The sequence below is a fragment of the Sebastes umbrosus genome, chromosome 3 (genome assembly GCF_015220745.1).
Source record: "Sebastes umbrosus isolate fSebUmb1 chromosome 3, fSebUmb1.pri, whole genome shotgun sequence".
Taxonomy (NCBI): Eukaryota; Metazoa; Chordata; class Actinopteri; order Perciformes; family Sebastidae; genus Sebastes; species Sebastes umbrosus.
In genome coordinates this window covers 14,720,379-14,743,995 of record NC_051271.1, presented here as the reverse complement: position 1 = coordinate 14,743,995, position 23,617 = coordinate 14,720,379, and the positions used below count along the sequence as shown (strand labels likewise).

The 23,617-nt window shown below is 39.4% G+C and overlaps 1 protein-coding gene across 1 annotated transcript in view; it reads left to right on the top strand.

The window, feature by feature from the left end:
• The window catches only part of tacr3a (tachykinin receptor 3a), a 31,089-nt gene extending 12,531 nt beyond the window's left edge, over positions 1 to 18,558 (top strand). The window contains exons 4-5 of the mRNA XM_037765458.1: positions 14,907 to 15,103; positions 16,203 to 18,558. Of these exons, the coding sequence (XP_037621386.1) occupies positions 14,907 to 15,103; positions 16,203 to 16,536 (531 nt within the window). The 3' untranslated portion in view covers positions 16,537 to 18,558. The remainder of the gene's footprint in view (positions 1 to 14,906; positions 15,104 to 16,202) is intronic.
• The last annotated feature ends 5,059 nt before the right edge of the window (positions 18,559 to 23,617 follow it).

Here is a 23,617-nt window from a genome sequence, read left to right as displayed (position 1 = left end):
TGGTGACGCTGGAGGATAAGTCAGGGGATCACCAGTGTCCGTAAGATTCATCCTCTGGGGACCATGAATGTCTGTACCAAAATAATTACATCCAGCAGATTGTTTAGGTGAACTGTAACTCACTCAAGGGACTGACGGAGTAATTCATTTTTTGTCGACTGTGTGATGGTGGCGAAAGTCACTACGATGACATGAATGAATGAACTGAAGTAAAGAAGGAGAAAGTGGTAATTTCGTACAGAAATAACCCATGAAGAGTCTCAAGATCGTCTAGTGTTTCACCTTAATGATGCATGTCCTGTGCAGCCATCACAGGTCTGTGAGGTGAAGGGAAGCAATAAAAAGCTCCATCTTTCTATCATTTCTCATCATCTTTATTGAGATACAGATCGACTAGCCCATTGTTTTGAGTTAATCCATTCTGTCTCAATAATCATGCCACAGGTTTTAAGCTGATGCCTGGGGCTGTGCGTTTGAAATGTCAGTCTGAAGTGCAGCAGTAATGACCTGTCATAAGTCTGCTGTACGGCTCTTTAAGACAATCCGTGTTCGACTTGTGTCTCAAGCACCATCGATCGTCCATCTTCCTTTCTGCCTGAAGACAAATTACTGTGTGTGCGCGTCTGCATGCATGTGTGCATGCGTGCATGTATGTATGTAAGGCTTGTGATGGATTAACTCTACAAGATCAGATTTTTCCTGAAATGAACTACAACAGTGTTAAGCTGCAGTATGTGTAAATGTCATACTAGCCTGCAGGGATAATGGGACAGTAATCCTGACAGGACAGGTGCCAATCGACCTGTCTGTCCTGACAGAGAATAGTGTAGGTGTGCACAGTCAAGTACACAAGCTTGATCCATAAAGATAATCACAATAGAAGCAATTCCTTAAGGGTCATTCACCATTCACCAAGGACCACTATAACACAATAGGAGTTGGCTGCCTTCTTCTCGCAGTGAGTGCCAGCGTTAAGTACTGTGACTGCTGTCACACAAACCCCTCCGCTCTTTCTTCGCACCAGCAAAAATTGAATTACTGTCTTTTTCACACCTTAACAAAGGTTCCTGCTGGAGCACTTTGGTCTAAGCCATTCTTGAATAAAGGCTTTTTACCTTATTCAGACCCCCCCCCCAGTGCCTTCCTATTCTTTCTCACAATGACTTTTAACTAATTGGCTTCAAAGAGCAACCTTGTCTCTTAAAAACAGCATAACTGGAGGTCTTGATAAATGAGTAAGTAGGGCGACATTACAGTATGTTTCACTCAAAATATATTTGCTTTTGCAAATTAGTTGTATATACAGTATAGGTCATTTGTAGGAGACAGGGTTAGTTCGCTGGTAAGGGTTTTTCCAGTTGTAAGACACAGAATCTGTAGGCAGGCAATCAGGGTTGATGGTGGCCATACAGAACAAATCACAGGAAATAAATGACGGACAGTATATTGTCGTGAACAATTTTCATATTTGTTAAGTATGAAAATTTAGCAAAATTGTTGAATCTGAACTTCACGTCAAGAAAAACATTTCCTTATTTTGTGGATGAAAAACGTAATCCTGGCTGACATTATTTCATATTTGTAAATTAGTAATATATAAACATAATTTGTAGTAGACAGGGTTGCACTGAGGGATTTTCTTTCACTCAGAGGCATTCAGGCACACAACCTGCTGAGGTTTATTCTTATCGTATCACATCCCACTCATTCTGGCTTCAACCTAACTAATGGGTAGTCATTTACTGGATTAATAAAGAAACATAAATCTAGTGCTGGGCAAGCACAGTTACAATCTAACTCAACATCCATTTTTTGCATGAAAAAGCTCATTAGCATGTGAGTTTCATTACTTTTTGTCCAAAGCAAATCAGCATCAAACTAATATGTTTTCCTCGTCTACTCCCATTTGTTTCCCACTGCTCATTTGAATTTATATGTGAAATCCTGTGGTAATGGAGTTTTTGATAGCAGCGAGTCGGCATAAAGTATTTACTTCAGCTTCTTTTAAGTTGTTCTTTTTATTTTTTTTATACTATTTGGCTTCGTATTTGTTTTGCTTTGTAGCAACATTAGCAACACTTTATAATATTTTGACCTTAAAAGCTCTTCCCATATACAGTATGACTGATGCTTTAACTTTAACTCAAGTAAATACTAATTTCTGCAGTCCTAATGGTTCATAAACTCTGCTGGTGTACATGAGGAATTAGCTAATAGCACACAGAACCGTTTTAAAGGCCCCTCACATGTATAGTAAAGCCACAGGATTTTCACTTATTTTGGCTGATTAGGCCTCTTCTCAGGTCCCTGTAGGCGTGTAAAGCGCAGAAGCTTCAGTCCTCCATCTGTTTCTCCACAGGATGCGTTCAGGCACAGTATTGAGTTTAGGTCATATGCATTTTTGGCAGCGCTCAGAGCCCAACAAACAGTTACTGTAATTACACGTGTTAAGCGGAAGAACTTAAAGTGTAAAAATAAACTTGTATAGCGCAAGTGATACACTGCCTGTGTAGACCGCTGTACTGATTAAAAGAGAAGCACATCTTTAAAATGTGACTGAAACGCCTCCGGTGAAGGACAAATCGTTCCTTAACCTTAATCAAAGTGTTTTTTTGCTCAACCCACCGTCCACCCCGTCCATTACTCTACAAGATGTGTGCAGTAGAAAAACACATCATTACATGATTAAAAAAGTGTCACTGAATATCAACCAGGCAGCAATTATGGTTCCCTTTAAATTAATGTAATTTCTAGGAGACGGGTTGAAACAACAATTATTACATCTCATTTACATATTAAATCTATTAACTGTAGGAGCTGAGACTGAGTGGTTGACATTTGATGGTGACATCTGCTGCATTCAGAAGCCACTATCAGCTGTAAATCACTGTGTATGGTACCTCATCACAGTATTCCCACTATGTGCTCTTCAGGTGTGATATTTGCATAAACATGTGTCAGTGAAACATCGTCTGCCTATACTGTAGCTCATTTATTCTCCCAAAGGACTTGCTACCAACAAGGGACCAAATTAAGGTCTTCACACACCAAGTCCGTATTTTTCATATGCGTTTTTTTTAAATCCGCCATCCGATAAAAAACGTTACGCACAGAAAACTCGCACACTCACATGCGTTTTATTATTCTATTCCATGCGAAAACTCTTCTGTCTAATCTTTCGTATATATCCTTTGTTTTGCAACGTTCTGTAATCACCTGCCACAATCTATCTTTAAATTCTGCATCTCTGTATTCTTTTATTTCTTTATCGTGAAATGCTTTGTGCTGGGAGACGACGTTACGTTTGCATGGACGGTGGCTCCGAGTGGTCAAACAACCCTCTTTTGCCTTTTGACAGATGCAAAAAAACACAGTAAATCCAACCTCTTTCGAAAACTTTAATGACGGATGAAAGCTTTGGAGTCGGTGTGCAAAAGTGATCGACACAATGAGGTCATATTTACTTTTAAACGTGCGTCAATGTCGGACAAAGAATACGGACTTGACGTGAAAAAGCCTTATATCCTCACAATCTAATTTTCACCTTGACATTTTAGATGCCACTCTCCTCTTTGCCTCTCTTTTCCATGTCGTAGAATTCATATGAAATTGCCTTTAGATTACACAGACATGTTTCTATGGGCTACTTTGGTGTAGATTGACCCTTCGTATTTGAGAAGTGGAAGTAAATGAAAACACTTTGACTTCTACTATCTCTCAAACCTGATGGAAGGGCTAAGAGTAACTGCAGGGCCTGCTTGAATCTGTCTCTCCTAGTTATCATTGGTGTCTTCTAACAAGAAAAACAAACACCTGTGAACATTTGCCATGTCCAATTATAAGCCATAGATGGAATAAATTCTACCCTGGGCATCTCTCATCCGTCAGCCTGCTGCCATCCTGTTATGTTACAAGAAAATTGCCATGGCCATAAAAATTATCTGATAAAAATCAATGGAACTGGCTAATAAGTCACTCACTGTCTCACAAACATATTCATTCTTGTATAGCAAACAAGCTGCAGATTCACTGCGAGGAGCAGTTGTTGGCTGTTGAGAGGCTCTTTTTTGCATCATTAGTGAGGTTTTGCTGTGAACAACTAGGATGAACTCACATATTTGCTGTCAATGACTATGCCTATTTAATTCAAGCATAACCTTGGATGTGTTTTGCTGCAAGGGCAGAAAATAAACAAACCAAGAACAAAGTATCTGCCACTTAATACTTAATACCTGCTGTGGTGGTGAAATGAGTTAAATTGTTGACTTGTTACTCAGATAGAGGTAGGCATACACATCCTGGAGCTTCACTTTGTTTCAAATTTGTTTGTATTACTCTCGTACTGTTTTGTCTCAACATTGTGTTAGCTTGAATCGCAATGAGCCGAACTGACAACATGTTCCTTTCTTTCCTTTACAAAGCTTCTGAATAAGGAGTGTGTATTCATGTGCAAATTCAATAACCTAATTTCCTTTTTCATAGATTCACTATTGCTTAATTATCTGCAAAATTAAGCACTTAATGTGCTGATGGTTTAAAGTCATTATTTGTCATTTTTGGAAATACATTTTACTTTAAATTAGGAAATCAGTACCACTCTCATGTCTGAACAGTAAATACAAAGCTATACATCAACAGCCGGTTATCTTAGATAAACACAAAGACTGGAAACAGAGGGAAACAGCTAGCTTGGCTCTGTCTAAAGGTAACAAAAAAAGCACCTTGAAAACTCACCAATCATAAAACATGTTATATCTCGCTTATTTAATCTGCACAAAAACCAAAGATGTGGTTTTACAAAGGGGTATGTGTGGGACTATTTCTTGGTCAGGCACAACAGGCTGGAGTATTTGGTGCCTTCAAATTAAATCGTGAGCTCTTATTTACAACATGGGAAGTCGTGGCCACATATGCTTTGCGTCGTTTAAGTGGTTAAGTTGTGAGAACACCTCTGTCTGCGTCTAGAAGCCACAGAGGCTAACAATTCAGTGAGGTAGCAAGTGGGTAACTTAATGCATTAAATGCAAAGGCATAATGACAGAAGTAAAAGATTAGTCAATTGGGAATATCAACATTTTCCTCAGACATATAAAATTATGAAGAAAAACAATATACAACTAAAATTACAATATATTAACTTATTACACGCTCAAAAATGAACTTGCACAGCTTCCGCCATTTCTGGCAACGTCAAACAAACACGTCGCAACTCGTGAACTCAGAGCTCATAAACTTTCCATTTACAAGGTCGTGAATATCACAAGAGGGGGGCGTTCATATGGACTCTTCTCGTGAACACGGTAAACACGACCCCATTTGAAGGCACTATATTTCTTGGCCAGGCACAGTAACTTCCTTGTCACAGTGAGGTCACTGGCCCGGTCAAGAAATAGTACAGCACATAACCTCCAGTAAAACCACAACGTGTCGTTTTCACACTTTGGTTCTTAAACAGGTTAAACCAAAAAGATATTACATGTTAATTGTTAAGCTTTGAAGGTGCTGTTAGTTTTATTTTGTTACCTTTAGACAGAGCCAGGCTAACTGTTCTCAGCTCAACTCATTTTGCTTTCAGTCATTGTGCTAAACTAAAGAAACCGGTTGCTGGCTGGCTTTTTCTTCTCCTTATTCTTCTCTTCTTCCTCCAGTTTTCCAACCCTGTCCCCTACAAAATTACATTCCCATACAACTAAACTGCAATTACGTGAGGGAAACTTGTTACGGTTGCAGTTTTAAACATGTGGTTAATGTTGTAAATTGAAGCAAAACGAAAAATGCAACAAAATGACTTGGTTATGTTCAGTCAACAAAACTACTTGGTTTGTAAAACATCATGGTTTGGTTTAAAATAAGCATGTTTGTTACGTTATTTAAGTATGCAATTAATATAAGTCAACATTAACTTTTGGTTTTACACAGGAAACGCCCTGTGTTTGTGTGACCCACCTGGCCAACTCCACCTCGTCCCTACGCAGACTTCCGCGGACTATGATTAGAAATGGGAAAAGGGAAAATGTGTTTCCCTCGAAGCGTAATGCAGTTTCTTTGTACAGCAATGTGATTTTTAGGAAACCAGGTTGCATTTCTCCAATAGGAATCTGGGTCAAATTGATATGTTGCAGACCCCAGAGTCTCTACAGGCCTCACAATAAACATGTATGGTTATATTACATGTTGTTGTAGAGGAAAAATAGTTGCACACTTGTAGCCACGATGCAACATGATTTAATAAACATGTGCATAAGGCGCTGTGGAGCTGTTTGTTGTCCCTCAATACCCTGAAGAAGAATGAAACGTAAATTATTAAATCATTTTTGCATCCTGGCTACGAGTGTGTGACTATTTTCCTCCACACTTGTATTTTCCATCACTGTGGTCCGCACCTCTCCAACAGTGGTGTGCGCTCCTCCTCTAGCTTCTCCTATATTACATGTTCTGTCACAGCCTGTATCTCAATACAATAGCACCAGTAGACCTGCTGCAGGACTCTTGGGTACCATACGATTACCATTATTATTCTTATTATGTGACATTTTTTTTTCTCTCTCTGCGTTTTTGTCCGTCTGGCCTTTGTAGTACAGCAATCATAAAACATCAAAGTGGTAAAAAGTGATACGACATCCTCCCTTTGAGGTCTAGTCTACTGTATGCAAATTTAATATTTGTTCTTCACTCATCTCTTATTCTCTCTGCTCTGTCTGAACCCATTTATGTTGGATTTTCAAGTTTAATCCAAGTAAGAAACCATCAAAGGATCTCTGAATATGCATACATTCACCCAAAAACGTACTTGCACATGTGCAGTACATACCGTATTATCTGGGTGCGAAAAATTATGCATGTCCATCTGTTCTACCATTCTACCATTGCAGTGTTTGGTCAAAATGATGGCTGATGCAGCAATAATTTACTTTTTTCTTTCCATTTTAATTGTTATGTAAAGCACATTGTGGTTTCCCCATTTTTGCAATCTGCTTTATAAATCAAGTGTGCCTTGCCTTTTGTCTTGCCTTACTAATTGGCAAGAGTTAACATAATTTCTGGAAGACAAACTGTTAGTGTTGCGTACTAATGGAAATGGCCTAAAACTTACTGTCAGAAATTTATCTCAAAGTCTTTAATCTTTCAATGGCGCATAATATAGGAAGTAATGGATTTTGGGTTTGCAATTAATGCAATTCTGTCTTCCAGCAACCTAGAAAGTAACCTCTGCCAAGATAAAATCATATTTTGTATCTCTATTACACATATACTGTATTACACATACACTGGCAGTGCCGAGGAAGATAAATAAACAGAAAGAAATATTAAAAAATGCTGTTTGTTTTGCTCACTGTTAGCTCTCGTTTAGTTGATATTCCAGTCCCTCACTGGCTTTCCTTTTCATAGGCAGACTTTTACTGGATGCGGGAGATGTACGTGATGTGCAATTGTATGGTTCGCTCAGTAGTTAGACCTTTCTTCTCTTCTTTGTCCTCTGGACAATGACTTTTCCCATCAGGGACTTAGATAAAAAAAGTTTAAGATAGAGAGAATTACTTAGCTCTCTCTGTTTGATCACAACACAAAACACACCAGTCAGTCTGTTAGGAGAAAAGCAGAAATAATAGAAGACCTCAGTGTGAAACAGAGACGTTGGATATCAGTCAGAGTCGGGGTGCTGAGAGAAAGTCGGTCTGTATAATGACATCATACTAAATGCTGCGCACATTCATGTTTTTTGCTTTAATTAGAATGGCCAGGATCATTTATATTTAATCGTTATTAACAGCATTTTACACTAACTTTCAGGTTCCCCCTGGGTTTTTAGAGGGTTAGGTGCTGTGCAGCTGGCGGGGTTTATGGAGTGGGGGGGTCTTCTGACTTGGACTTGAAGGTTTTTGACTTGGACCCCTAGTTCTCACGTCCATGATGTGAAATGTAAAAAAAATAAGGTCATTTAGACACTTTTTAATCATAGTTATGCAGATATGTCACATTTTAAAGCAATTGTAATTACTTATCTTATAAATTATATCCTGTCTCCGCTAAAACTGACAAACAAAAGAACTGGCGTGCTCGACTCAAATGTGTTTAGAGTTTAATGGGTGCCGACCCAAAAATCACACAGTTGCAAATGAAGTCAGCACTCTCAAATCAGTCTGTAATTTGTAACTTTAATAATGCACAGCGTTTCTGAGGAAAGCCTTGGGCTGCGAAACACATTTGTTTCGTGTGTGTTACTACTTATTTACAAGTGCTGACAACTTCATTTGTTCTAAACTGCAAACCTAACAACCTGGCACGTCAGGTGGATTACAAACTTTAGAGTCCTATGGTTAAAAAGTCAACCTTTAAACAAAGAAAAGGTGAACTGTTGTGTTTTTAATCAACACCTTTTAAAAAAGCAATCAAGAAGATGGCCTCAAGATGATATCCTCTCATCTTCCCTTTTTCTTACGAATGCACGTTGCTGTGCTGCAACATCAAACAAACAGCTGTCACATGTTTTATTATTTCTCCCTTTCGTTGTTCACAAGGTGAGCTGTTTCTCAAGGCAGCTGTGTTTGTCAGACAAACAGTAGAAGCATGTTGGTGTGTAATCTACAACCAAAATAACCTTCCTACTGTAGCCTCATAGTACATGTCAATATAATGTGTGAAGGTCATACCAAGTTTATCAGAGTCCTTAAATATAAAGGTTGAAAAATATAAATGCATTTAGAGAGAAAAACATATAAACAGTGATTGACCAGAATATTGTTGGTTAATTCTAGTCAACAGGCAGATGGTATACCCAGTAAAAAAGGTTTTATGTTTTTTATTGTTTTTGAAAAAGGAAATTAATGGAGCTGATCCTCTGGCAGACGGTTCCAGCATGTGGGAGCATAAACATAAAAAGCTGCTTCTCTAGGTTTGGAGTTGACTCTTGATATTTTTGAAAGGCCAGCACCAGATGACCTGATTGATCTGGAAAGTCAGAAATACAGTGTATTGTGCCAGAATATCCAGAGGGTTGTCTATGAGAAGGAGTTTATATTCAATTCTATATTTCACTGAAAACCATTGATGCAATTTATGTGATTGTATTTCTTTTTACATGCTGCTGTGTTGTGAATATGCTGCCGCTGATCTTATAGTCCCCTTAACAAGGCCTGTAAAAAATTTGATTTACAGTAATCTATATGTCCCGCTGGTTCTTCGCACAGGTTTATGTTCAGTTTTGTCATTGTAAACAAGCAAAAGTTCCCATTTTGCTTTCCGTACCTCTTATGGCCACATTCTCAGGCTTTTATGTCAGACCATTAGTTCAGTGATCAGTTCATCTTTTACCAAGTTTCCCCTGAGCCACCCACTCAAAAATAAGCTTCTTAATTATTAACAAGACTAATGGGTTATGCTTCAAATATATCCTTGATTTACAGAGCTGAGCATGAACATCTCCCATGAACCAGTTCCTGTGCTCATCCACTTTAAATCAATCTGTCAACGTCAACATTTCTGGTATGGCATCTTGCTCATTAAGACAACATTACCCCCTCTTGTTTCACATTATAAGACCCCATATAGTCAATAAATGATTTGTTTATTTGCACATTCTCCCACATTAAGGCCCCCATAACTCAGCCACTACTGACGAAACACTCTCTCTTCACTCATGGCTTTTTTTTTTATTACAGACCTATTTAAAAGTTTATGTTCCTTTGAAATATTTTAAGGAAATATATTTTACTATTTGTTTTTGTTTATAGCAATACATCTGCTCTAATCATTGTGAGCAATGACTTGCAGTTAAATGACTGCTGTACCATTTGAATTTTACTAGATTTTGGCTTTTCTGCCGACCCCATTTTAATTAACAATCTTGAATAATGGGTTGGGGTTAATGATGCAGCTATTAATTAGTTTAGTTCCCACCTTGTTGGTAGAAGATTGTGTGTTTGTGTAATCTGACGGGCTTCTTCTGTACATGCCACCCTTTCCCTTGTGGTGTCCCCCAAGGAGCAATTTTAGGTCCACTTTTACTTTCCGTTAATAGTCTGAATTATGCATTATGCTGATGATGCACAGCTTTCTGCTCCCGTAAAACCTGGGGATACGCCCCACCTCTGCCCCCACTTCTTTAGCATTTCTTGTCATCGACAACTTGGTTACTTGGTTGTTTATCTTCTGCATTAAAGCATGAATATCAGACTGAAAACCAAGTGATTAAAGTGTTACAAATATGCTTCATTCACCTGAGGACTACTTTTATCACTTGTTTGGAGTCACTTGTTTATCAAGGTGAACATTTTGCTGCATGCCTTTAGATTACTTAAAATACTGCCAGTTCTGGCCTCATTTCACTGGCTCTCTATGATATTTTGAATACATTTTAAGTTGAATTTCTGATAAATTCAAAGGAATTATACTTTAGATATACAGCCCCTACAAGTGTGACCGGCTCTGCGTCCCTCAGTTTTGCAACTCCCACACTTATAATCTCATGTTATTGTAATCAGTATCATCTTTTAAATCACTTCTTAAAACTCGTATTTCGGTGGAGGACCTTCTTAAATTTTACCTCATCACTTTTAACTTATATATTTCCTGTCTTGTTACCTCAAAATGTTAGCGCATGTCTTCTCTTCAGCTGTAACGGTGTAGCATATACTTCAAACGATATATGTAAAAAGACAAACTCTTTACACCTCCATGTGGGCATTTTTTTTTCCTTGTTTGTGCACCAGTCAGTCTACTTTAATTCTCATTCTGCGGCAGTTTGCAGGATGATAATGCTCAATTCAGTTTATAACTTGCAACCATACTATTGTAATCAATCATATTATATAACATGAACACAAGACAACGCTTCAAATATGTCCTCTGACACTCTTATTATCCCCAATGATGAAAAATGGATGACAGGGAACTTTTCTCAATCTCAGTGTCTTTGTAGTTCACAGCTCTAAAGACATCCAAACAATGTTTATATAAACCGCTTCGTGACCTAAATCTCCTGTGCTTCACAGGACATACTTTCAATATTGTTTATGTAGCAGTGTGAGGAAGAGATTATGGATTATGTCTTTCTATCATGCTCAAAACCTTGGCCCCAACGACTGGATTCTACAGTAGAGAACTTGGAGAAGGATTCATGCTCCTGCTCTGCTCTGGCATTTCAAAACTACACTGATTGACCTAGCTGGGTGTTATATCTTTTATGTTTTTGACCATTTTTAGTTGCCTGTTTGTAATTCTTAATATTTTGGTGTCACTTTATTTTCAAAAATCTTAAAGAAATGCTGTCTTCTTGTTCACTTCCGAACTGTTCAAAATGGCTGATAAGACAGGCACAATAACATTTATTTGCTTGTGGGCACCAGTGTTTTGAATGAGGGATGACATGTTTATGTTCAGAATTAGAAGGTACTTGATTTTTTGCAGTTTGCAAATAATTTAATTCTATTATAGTATGTATACAGTAGTTCTTTAAGGGCTCTTTCACAAGCCATAATCCCTTTGGCTAGTCCAAATCAGCGTGAAATTGTAAATTTTTGTTTGTTTTCTATTTAGTTCAGTTTCACCGTGTACAATAATTTCCACATTTAAAAAAAAAGAAAAAAAAAGAAATGGTGAATATGTCTTCTTCGTCTCGAGAGCTGCCACCTCTACGCAGGGAATCACAGACATTGAAGTATTGCTGTCAAAGTTATTCACTTTGACTCGGCACAGATCTGTGCGCACGAATCCCTTCTCCTCTAGTTTATCTGGAATGACTTTATAAACGTCACTATTTTCGTAGACTTTATTTAGCGTGTTCTGTGTGTTCACTTTGGCCCAGATGTCAAGTAAACATCAGACTTCTGCTGAACTCCAGGTCAGTCTTCTCCCACTCATGTTAACCTCGTTTACCTCTGTCCATGTCAACAAACGCCTGCACCAGAAGCCTGCGTTTTGGTTCACTTGGAAACGGTCCAAGACCACCTCTCGCAAGCGGCATCGGTCCGGTTGTTTTGGTCAGCACCAGAGTAGGATTAATGTGTTCACAACTGCCTAAACGAACCACACCAGAGTTTGATTAAAACAGACTAAATGTTGGCTTGTGAAAGCACCTTAAGTCTATGCCAAAACCATAAGTCTCCAGTAGAGCCTGCAGTGTTAAAGCAGACGATGTTCAAGAAGCCAGCCTCATAAAAAATATGTGTGTTTACACATAATAAATTATAGGGATTGTGTAAAGTTCTCTGGTAGTCCTAATATGGAACGTTTAAAGAAGACCCAAGAGCACTTAACAAACGTGTTTCTCCTCCTCAAGTTTGTTTACATATTTAGCCTATTGACAAACTAGACGTCTTTCATAATGATGGGACAGCTCTTTTTAAAAGTGCATTAACAAGAAACTAAAGAGTACAACAAGATTTCCAACAGTTGGTTCTTTCTGTCACATGATGAACATGGACACTGAAGTTTATTCCAGTCCCACCTACACAGTCCTGCTGCCATGTCTGCTAGAACACCAAATGTGTGTTAATGCACTGCTGAAAATAGTCCCCATCAAATGCGCAATTTTCTCCTGTTTGAGTATCATTTTCTAAAACTACAGTGACCAGCTGCTTCAGGAAATGACTGCACCCTAAAAATTCACAGCGGGAACAAATGGGCTCATGGCTGGGTGCCACAGATGGTGTAGTGAAGTCAAAAAGTACTGAGAGATGGACTAATGTTTTTGGGATTTGTTGACAATAATGAGAATATAGATTAAATCAGTTTGTCCTTTCACGGTCATTTTCAGTTAGTAGTTATTTGTGTTGTGAGCTAAAAACTTCACAACAAAGCCTTTTATTGCCAATTGGGAAACAAATGAGTTGATCAAGTGACATAAACAACATTCATGTATGTTCTGCCCTCCTTCAACATCTGAGCTTATACAGAACTGAAGACACATTTGACTGATACAGTGCATGTATGTTAAAATATACACAACACTGAACTCTTCACCTTCCCCTCTGAGTGTTCTCCCCCCTCATTGCTTTAATACATTGTTGAAGGATTCTTTGCAACCCTGTCTCCCATACAACTAAACTGCATTTTCCATTACTTTTAGAGGGAAACGTATTTTCTTTCTATAATGGTCGCAGTTTTTTAAGCATGTGGTTAACGTTGTGGATTAAAGGGGGGGAAAAAAATGCAAAAAAAACCGATTTGACTACGTTTAGGCATCAAACTCCTGGGTTATGTTTAGTCAGTGGGCAACCTCTGGGTCTGAGAAGTGAAGCCAATGCTGAAGTGCCTTAAACATTTTTTCTTTCTAATAGCCAGCAGGGAGCGACTCCTCTGGTTGCTAAAAGAAGTCAAATTGTATAGAAGTCTATGAGAAAATGAGCCTACTTCTCACTCAATTTATTACCTCAGTAAACATTGTAAACATGAGTTTATGGTCTCAATTGCTAGTTTTAAGTCTTCTTCAATACAGCGTGATGTTCATTTAGTAAATTATGGTCCCATTTAGAGTCAATTAGACCATAAAGCAGGGGATGCTTTAGGGCGTGGCTACCTTCTGATTGACAGGTTGCTACCACGGCGTTGCGCGGTCTGGGAGTTGTTGTGTTTTTGTCTTATTACTTTAACCCTTTCACAGTGAGTTCATGAACTTTGATTATAACCTTTTTGGTCACCTAAAAATGTCTTATTCAGCGTTTGGTTGTGCTTAGCTCCACTCCCTGTCACTTGTGGTTGCAAAAGACCAAGATGATGCTGAAATTGAGGCTTCAAAACGGCAGTACACAAACCAATTGGTGACGTCACGGTGACTACGGCTACTTCGTATATAGAGTCTATGGTCTTAGTAAAAGATTATGGTTTGACTTAAAATGAGTAACTTATGCTTACTTATAAAAAACGTAAGTAAGTTATGTTGCGTGTAACAGTTAACGTTAAAATAAATTAAATTCACACGGGACACAAACTTCGGCCTCCTGGGTGAAAGTCCTGTGTTTGTTTGACCCACCCATCCACTCTGACCTTGTCCCTACGTGGACGTCCGCGGACTAGAAACGTATTTTTGATACGTCAAAAACAAACATAATCCGGGAGGAAATATGTTTCCTTCAAAACGCAACTGACGATGCAGTTTTGCTGTATGGCAATTTAGAGCATTTCCCATACGATGGAAACATTTACACTGATGCACCCATAACAACTATAGCTCTTTACGTCTTTCAATTAGTCTTATCACATCACTGTCAAGCCTGACTCGTACCTTCTTGAGAGAATCCGACCCTTCATTTCACTTCAATGTCCACACTGTCATCAAACAAACTGAGGGTTTCACCACTCTTTAGCTCCACTAAGCATAGTTTACAGCATGGATTGTGTTATTTCATGAACGTCTTTGAAACATGCACTCAAAACAAGGGGTGCCAGGACTTCTGTTTGGATTTCAGGAGGGACGCAATGATGTCTGTTTTGTCTCCGGTAGCGTGCCTCTGCAGCCTGCCTCTGAGGAGCCACTCAGTATTATGGATTGTGTTCCCAGTTATCATCCAGAGACAATGTACAGCAGGTCGTTCAGCTCACTTCCATATAGGTAGAAAGAGAAAGATAGATAGATAGAGAGATTATAATAATTGTCTTTCAGGTAAATGATATGTTATAAGGTAGAACGTACTGTCCCGCTTTCCATTACAGTCTTATAGTGATATACGTGCAGCACCAGCTGCTACAAAAATGCTTTAATTGGACTGAAATTACATGCTCCACATTCTTCCCCTCAGAAATGTTTCAGTGTCAGAGAGAGAGACAGGTTAGTGATATTTTCTTTCTTGTGTAATTTCCTCCATCTTACACACCACTGTCCTGCACTATCAGTTGCTTCAGGAATTCTAAACACAGGTAACGATGACCGCGTGTGAATGTTTCTCATAGTCGCTCATTCTCTCTTGCAGGTGGTGAAGATGATGATCATCGTAGTGGTGACCTTCGCCGTCTGCTGGCTCCCCTATCACGTCTACTTCATTGTGACGGGTCTCAACAAGCGTCTGGTCAAGTGGAAGTACATCCAGCAGGTTTACCTGTCGGTGCTGTGGCTGGCAATGAGCTCCACCATGTACAACCCCATCATCTACTGCTGCCTCAACAGCAGGTGGGTAACAGCAGGGAGGTGGGGACAATCTGAAAAACTAAAAGTTACAATTTAATGTACTTTAAAAGGTACAGTGTGTAGCATTTGGCGCCATCTAGTGGTGTGGTTGCAGATTGCAACCAACTGAGTACCCCTCCGCTCACTCCTCCCTTTCCAAGACTGCAGTAATGTGAGCCACAGAGTGCAAAACTGTGGTAACGCCGTTCACCTCCCTTAGAGGCCATCCTTACCATAATAACACTAATTTAAGAGCAATGGAAGTCAGACAGCGGCTAGTTTTGCACTCTGCGACTCATATTATCGCAATTTCACAAGCGTAATGGAGAACTACGATGGCCTTCAGGTAACGTAAGAACATGACAGGTTCTTTCTAGAGCCCATGTTTGGTTTGTCCGTTCTGGGCTACTGTAGAAACATGACGGAGCAATATTGCGGACTCCGTGAAGAGGACCCGATCCCTATGTAGATATGAAGGGCTCATTCTAAGCTAACGAAAACACAATGTTTCTTAGTTTCAGGTGATTATACACTAATGAAAACATAGTTATGAATATTATATTCCACCTCTGTTAATAAATCCCCCGAAATGTTACACACTGTTTGATTAACGCTGCTACTAAATGAGACAACAAAAGTGATTGTTGCATCACATCACTGATTGTAATTAAGTTCAATTATGTTTTATTATAAGACTAGAAGTAAACTTGGAGAGCGCAGACCATGTAAAAATGGATTTGTTCCTTAAAAAACATTGCATCTCTCAAGCATCTGTAGCTGATTTATGCATTCAGAGAAGATCCACAGCCAGGGTCTCAAGTACCGTTGGTTTACTGTTAAGTAGCCTGCTCTTAGCGTAAATACTGCACTTCCACACCAATTGACGTCTTTGTCATCACTACACAAACATTTAGACGTGCGTCACTATCTGTCTATTTAAAAGCTTCAGGGTGTCTCCTCAGCTGAAGAGCCAACCTTTGATACAGTTCTGTTTACAGTATCTGCTGCTTCTTTGTTTATAAAGGAAAACATCTAACAATAAAATGGACATATTTGCGTGTGTTTTCCAACCCTTCCCTTCTCCCTCTTGACCTGGCACCAGGTTTCGGGCTGGCTTCAAGCGAGCGTTTCGTTGGTGCCCGTTCATCAAGGTATCCAGCTACGACGAGTTGGAACTACGGTCCACGCGGCTGCACCCGACACGCCAGAGCAGCATGTACACGCTGTCACGAATGGATACTTCCGTCTTGGTAGTTTACGACCCTGCCGAGGGCGAAGGCGGAGCCGGCGGTGGCTCCGGAAGGAAGCACTCCCTGACCGGTAGGAAGAGGAGCTACATCACGGCCCGCCACACGGAGATCGCTGGAAGCAACGGTGGCGATGCGAAAACGCAAAACGGAGGGGCTCCGGGCGCTCAACCTGAGGAGTTCTGCTAAAGGGTTTTTCTCACAGACATATGCATGTAAGAAACGTACGCACGTGCTTGTACATAGAAACAGTGCACTGATGTTTGCTTAATTTAGACGTAGAAGCATTGTATCAAAACGGTTACCTGCAAAGAATGACCACATGGATATAGGGATTATTCAATATTTCATCTTTATGGATAATACCGATTTTTTAAGATACTCTGGAGCATGGATGGATCATTGGGCACAGACGCAGAAGCTCAAGGGGTCAGTGTGATCCAACATTATTTTTAATATATGTCTGATCATTTTTCCCAACATAAAACAGCTGACAGTATTAGGCGATAGTAAACCTATATCAAAATAAGTAAAGCAATTTAAATATGTTTTCACAGCTGAATATCTCTGCTTTAAGAAAAAACAGCATGCATCACAGGTTTTTTTCCAGTGGTTTCCCAAACAGGTTTTGTGTATTATCTTGTATTGTTTTGTATGTTATCCGTGGAGAGGAGTATCAGCCTGTTTCACAAAAAGCAACTTGCGCTCGAGTGTTTACACGCAGATCCAAAAAGGTGGCAGCCTCACAATTCACAAGGGATTGTTGCTTACAAATTCCAGATAACTTTGTGAGTCCTACCGGGCTCTTCCATCCTCATGCATGGTGTTTGTTTTAATTAGTGAGATGTCTCAAAATCAACAGGGGAGGAAATAATCTTGTCGCAAATTGCAGCTTGGTGAAACGGGCCTCTGCTTTGGCAGGATGCTTTGGGAAAGGTTCATACAGCCTGCCGTCGCCTCCAGCTTAAACAAACTACTGAAGTTCAGGGTTTGTAACTGTAGAGTCAAGGTTAACCTGCAAAATAGCCCAGAAAAAAAATGTGAATGGCTAGCGACTGGGGCTTTGGTGCGTGGTGTTTTACATGTCACGCTCGGGAGCAGCCTTAACAACACACGAGATGAAGAATGCTTAACTTGTACAGTATGATCATCTAAGCCGAAGGCATTTTGTCTCTTCATAAGGGTCCCTCTGCATTAATGAAAGCTTTGATTGAGATTAGCATTTAAACAGTCAGCGCCCTGCTGTTTCAGATGATTGATAATGAAATTAATCAGCTCTGCTTGAAGATTCGCTGCTAGGAATGTCACGATGGTGATAATCTGAAAATACGCAACAGTGATTGTAATTATGTAAGTATGTCAAAGTTTTCATTTCCATCTGTAAGTATTAACCGTGAATTTTATGTGATGCAGAGGATGCAGTCGGCATCCAATTCCCCCTGGAGCCACGAATGAGCGGCTGCAGAAAGTCGCCGATACTGTCGATTGAACTCTGTTTGAGTTTGGCTCTGAAAGTACTGAAATTGAGTTTGTCTTTCAGTTATGTAACGATTGTAAAGAACAGGTTTCCTGTAACTGGCAACAAGCCAGAGGCAAATTCTAGTATTTGCAGCACGCCAATAAAACAGGCGGCTGCAGAATGAGCTGATTGGAAGCGAACCAAACCAACTGGGGCCTTCACATTGCGACTAAGTGAAGGAAAAAATAAAGGAAGCTGCACAGTGAAGTGCAACCACTGTTCTATAATGCTTTTTTAAATGTCTTCACACAAAGTGTGATGAGAAGCAGCTGTTGGTGTTACAGTAGTTTCTTCCAGCACGCTGTTATACTGTGTTGCATCTTTATTTAAACCTCTGCTTGTGTGCACATCAAGTGTTGAAACTGCACCAAGCAATGCGCTGGCCCGTGCCATGTTGGGTTTACAATATGATAAGTGGAACCATACTGTGACAGGATTATATAAACCATAGGACCAGTGTTTCCCCTCTGACTGTACACAGCAACACACGGACATGACTCACTGCTGAACATCTAAGCGTAACATCCGGGCCACACTGCCTGCTACCTCGCTGAACTGCTGCGTCTCTCTATCGCATGTGGTGTCCACCCGGACAGCATTATTGCTGCTTTGCTGCTACTGCCAACCCTTTCTTTCTACATAGAGTTTGCCTTTAATGAAGGCCATTTCATTTCATTATAAATATCAAACATATATATATATATATATATATATATTAGGGATGTGACAGAGAGGAAATTTTCCCACCGTTTAATAAACTCGGGAAAACGCCCGTGTTACCGATTACACTGGACATTTTACAAGAAAAAGTGACAGTCAATATATGTAGTGCGCTTACTTTGATCTTTTACATCGGGTGGTGGTGTGTCCGGCCTCTCCGGTCCAGCTTTTGCTGCGGGGCGCAGGTTTCCACCCTGCCATGACGTTGATGAGGCGATGGCCTCATTAACATTATGGTTCCCTTATAGCATTGGCTTTAAATCTGAAATATTGCCAGACAGGCGCTTTTGCTTTTCGTTTCGCATCATCTTGTCTGTCAGCTCTCTCTCTCATCCCGTGGGTGTGAAATATGACTCCTACTACTCTGAGCTGAGATTCTGTATGGAGCAGATGCATTCACGGTCAGTTTAGTGTTCGTCGTCCGACTATGTATCGATTACACAGCGCTGATATGCCAAAATGAACTAAATGGGTTTTATTTATGTAAAAAAAAAAAGCGAAAGAGCGGTGGGTACGTAATGTAATCTGTGTGTGCCTGACCACTGTGTAACACCGGTAACACCAACTACCGCTACAAGCAAAAAGTCAAAGTCTAGCACTGACAGCTAGCTTTTAAAATGGGTACATTGAAACTGTAGTAATGTTGCTGGTACGATGTCAATATACTGTCAAAAGATAATTTTCACTGCCTATTTTCGCTGTGATTTTGCGGAGAAACAGAAAGCAAGTGGTTCCGTGACGCACGCACGCTGCTCACACAGGCAGTGTGGCCCAGGCATAATAATACCTTTGTTTGACTTCTTTTATCACAAGTGTTTTGGTTTGTTTCTTTGTTTTTCTCCACCAAACAGACCATTTTTAAAGATACTGCAAAAATTGAAAAAACAAATTATTAATATGCCAGTGCTTGGTGCTGAATTTGGAGTTCGCCAGTTTGTGATGGCAGGTTATTATGTTGTTCAATAAATGACAGAAGGTTCCCAGATATTCATTTTGTCACGTATGGAAGAAAATTAATTTAAAATCTTCCAGATTTACCAGACAGTGCAACCATAGAAACATCTTATAAATGTCCTTCATTGTTTTTACCAACAGTTCTGAATGTTAGAAGACTTCATGAAAGTATTTACTCGAGAATGTGAAGAAAAACAAGTTGTGCATTTCAGTGTCATGTATTTTTAAGCTGTCGTCTAATCATTATATTGAAGTTGGTTAAATATTTGTACGTGGTAATCAATCTATTTTCATCTTTCTCTGTATAAACGTGTGTGTTTTGTATGAATGTACAGTACAATGTGTGCCTCTGTCTCTGTCAAGTGGTGACCATATTATTTGTTGTGTCTTTAAAGGATAATTAGTAAATTTCGACCTGAGCCTCATTTCTATGTTTTTACAGCCACACTATCAATTCTGATGTTGTCATTACTTCTCTATATTATGTCCCCTTTACTTTGCTGAAGTAATACTTATTCAAAAACTCAGGGCTCAGGTTGAAATAAACTATTGTATTATCCTTTAAACTAATATTTGTAATGTTCTTATTGCTGGCAAATGACAATTATTTGGTAATTTGAGATGAAGAAATGTAGGAACTCTTTGTTATTGATACTAATCTTAAGGTCTTTCATTGCTCTGCACTGGTCAGTGCTGATGTATTTGCTTAATGTAGCTTCATTGCAACGGTCTTCTTTACAATAGCATGAGTGTTTACAAGTGACATGCTTATGGTGAAATGTAGCTATGACTTGTTGCAAACGCAGTCACATTTTTAATGAGGAAAAAAAAATCTCCAACTTAGAATTTGTGTTTTTGTTCATTGTCAGAAACAATGTAGGCTATTGTAATAATCCGCAACTTTTAAATATCTCAATTTTTAAAAATATTTTTTAATTCTATACCATACAGTATCATAGATTCGACCCTATGGAAGCAAATTGCATTCATGAAATAGAACTTTTTTTTCTCTACCACATCTCATAATTACCTGTACATCTCAGTAATTTTGATTTTGTAATTATGAGATCGTTATGCTGTTATTGCAACGTACTTCCATCTACCTCTTCCCAACATTTTAAATATACTCTTACATTAGAAACGCACACCTTCTTAGAAGAATTTAAGGAAAAAGAAACAGAAAATGAATTGCCGCTACTGCCTCTCAAATTAAAACAAACCAAATTGTGTTTAATATGTATAATCTTAAACATGAATCTCTCTGTAGACATGTAACTCATGCTTATTATTATTTTTTGCTTTAGAAGCTGCTGTCAGACCATTGAAATGCAATGCAATGACAACTCATCACCAAAGGAGTCACCAAAATTGAGATCAACTCAAATGTTGCAGATTATAACATTAAATTGACCTTTATTGAAGTGTCAATATGTGTTGCTGTCTTTGTCTTGCTATACAAAAGGGGTTAATAAAACATTCTAACACCGAGTATGAATAGATGCGTTCTAGTACCAGACTTCCATGTGTTGCCTGTCTCATCGCAGTTAGCAATCTGTCAGGGAATTATCTGAAGTTTTACAATTACACCAAACAAGCGACCATTCCCCTTTGGTGCCACAATGTTCAAACACACTGCTGGAAAAGTAACCTATAGGGTGCCCTTCCAGTGGAGAAAACAAGATGCAGTGCCCTCTAGGGTGTCTTTCTGGTAGAGAAAACATGATGAAGTGCCCTCTAGGGTGTACTTCCTATGGAGAAAATTGGTTGCACCTCCCTCTAGGGTGTCCTTCCAGTGGAGAAAATGGGATGCAGTGCGCTCTAGGGTGCCCTTCCAGTGGAGAAAACGGGATGCAGTGCCCTCTAGGTTGCCCTTCCAGTGGAGAAAACAGGATGCACCTCCTTCTAGGGTGCCCCTCCAGTGGAGAAAACGTGATGCAGTAACCCTCGAGTGTGCCCTTAAAACGGTATGCTGTGCCCTCTAGGGTGCCCTTCCAGTGGAGAAAACGGGATGCAGTGCCCTCTAGGGTGCCCTTCCAGTGGAAAAAACGTGATAAAGGGCCCTCTAGGGTGTCTTTCTGGTAGAGAAAACATGATGCAGTGCCATATAGGCAACCTTACAACCTAGAAAACGTTCTGCTCGCTGGTGTCCCACTGCATGCAGCTGGTTTCCATTATGTTTATTTTTTGCCACTGCTTGTTGGGTTTTTCAAAAATGTGTCAAAATTACAGATACAACTTCAAATTTCCTGTGAGTTCAGTTGATTCAATGTGTGGACCATGGGCTAAAGGCTTTATGAGCATGACAAAATGGAAAAAAAACAATTATAAATAAGGAAGCAGTTTCACTTGACTTGCAGCACAAAAAGTCAAGATAACTTATTGAGCGAGGATACCAAGTTTCACAGTGAGACATCCTTTTGTTGCTGTTCTGAGAAGAACCAAACAAAACCTTGGCGAAATGGCTGCTGTCTCATTTGCCTTTCTACTTCTGCTACACTGCATGGATGCAATGATTCCTCTCACTTCTTGCTCAAACATTATGGCTTGCCGAATCTCTTGAGAATTGTGCGCTTACAGCTCCCAGATGCTCCTTGTTTACACCGTTATAATGAATGCATCAGATGACAGATGTGCACGTAACCAGTCCTCAAACAACCACCTTAGAGATTACTTGAGTACTTCTTCCTTTTTAGTTATCTAGTATTTTTGCAACGGTCCCAAACTCACCGATCAAGATTGTTCCCAGAACAAAGTTCAATTATGAAACCTCGAGTGGCAGCCGATGGCGATGATGTTGTTTCCATGAGCAAATCTGTTATTGGTGACATTAGCCCTGTTTGGTTAGGCATATCGTTTTTTCTTTCTTGTTATCAGAAGATCACGGCTCAATTACTGGAGATTGTTTGTGAAGTAGGCATCCTGGGAAATGTAAGAAACCGCCATCTGAAGCAGATGACGAAGGCTGAGAGAGAGAGAGAGAGAGAGAGAGAGAGAGCATACAACTAAAGATCACAAGATAAATCACAACACATCTTGCACCGGAATGTATTTACCACCAATGACTGATAGCAACACGGCATGTTAATATCTGAGGGTGTTCTTCGTTTTTAGGATAAATTGACATAGAAGAGCATCAGGAAGATTGTCCTGGATAATTCACTGGTTTTGCAATCTATCGGAAGTCTAAAACGTAAAATTAATGTTCCTTAAAAATACATGAAATTCACATTCATTTTTGGAATGTAAAGTATTAGAAAAAGGGGATGTTCAGACGTCCTCCTTTCAAATTCTACGTGTTAAACTAATGGTGGATTTCAGGCATATAGAGCTGGGATATTAATTTCTCATGCACATAAAACCAGCTTGTTCAATTATTCATCATGGTTGTATTAAGCTATTATTTTACTTGACAGTGGTTAGCTCTGGCAATAGGTATGCAGCAGCTTCTCTCTGCTACTCGACATACTACTTTATATTGCAGTCTGGTCTGTGGTGATGCATTTGTCAAATGTGACAAACGGATGTGTGTAGGAAGAACAAAATATAACAAATTATTTAATATATTCAAATATATATATATATATATCACCAGAACAGTGTTGAATCACACGTTTGCCAGTGAAGGAATAGATTCATTCTTTTTTCTGATCAATTGATTCGCTGTGTTGAGGTCCAGGAAATACTGAATCTACTGTGTTGAAAACTTCCTGCACATGTTTTTGACACCATGTGCTGTTTCTAAAGAACAAGCGTGGATCTGCACCACTAAATAAGGCAATCCATGTCTACTCCATATGGCTTAGGAGTGCCGGTCTGCTGGTCTGTATCAGACCATTTGGCAGGTCAGTCGTTTTTAGAACAGCCTTTTACCCACCACAGCGTTGGAGAAGGAGAGAAGCATAAAGCTGTCAATTTTTTAAGCACTGTTGCTACCAAAATACACACTTTTATTTTTTCTGCTGGTTAAAATAATTTACTGCTTCTGCCCCTCTCAAAAGAAAAACACTTTCTATTGTGGTCGCCACAGATTTTTATGTCAAAACAGAGCCATTTCAGTGATTGCACGTCATCTTTGAA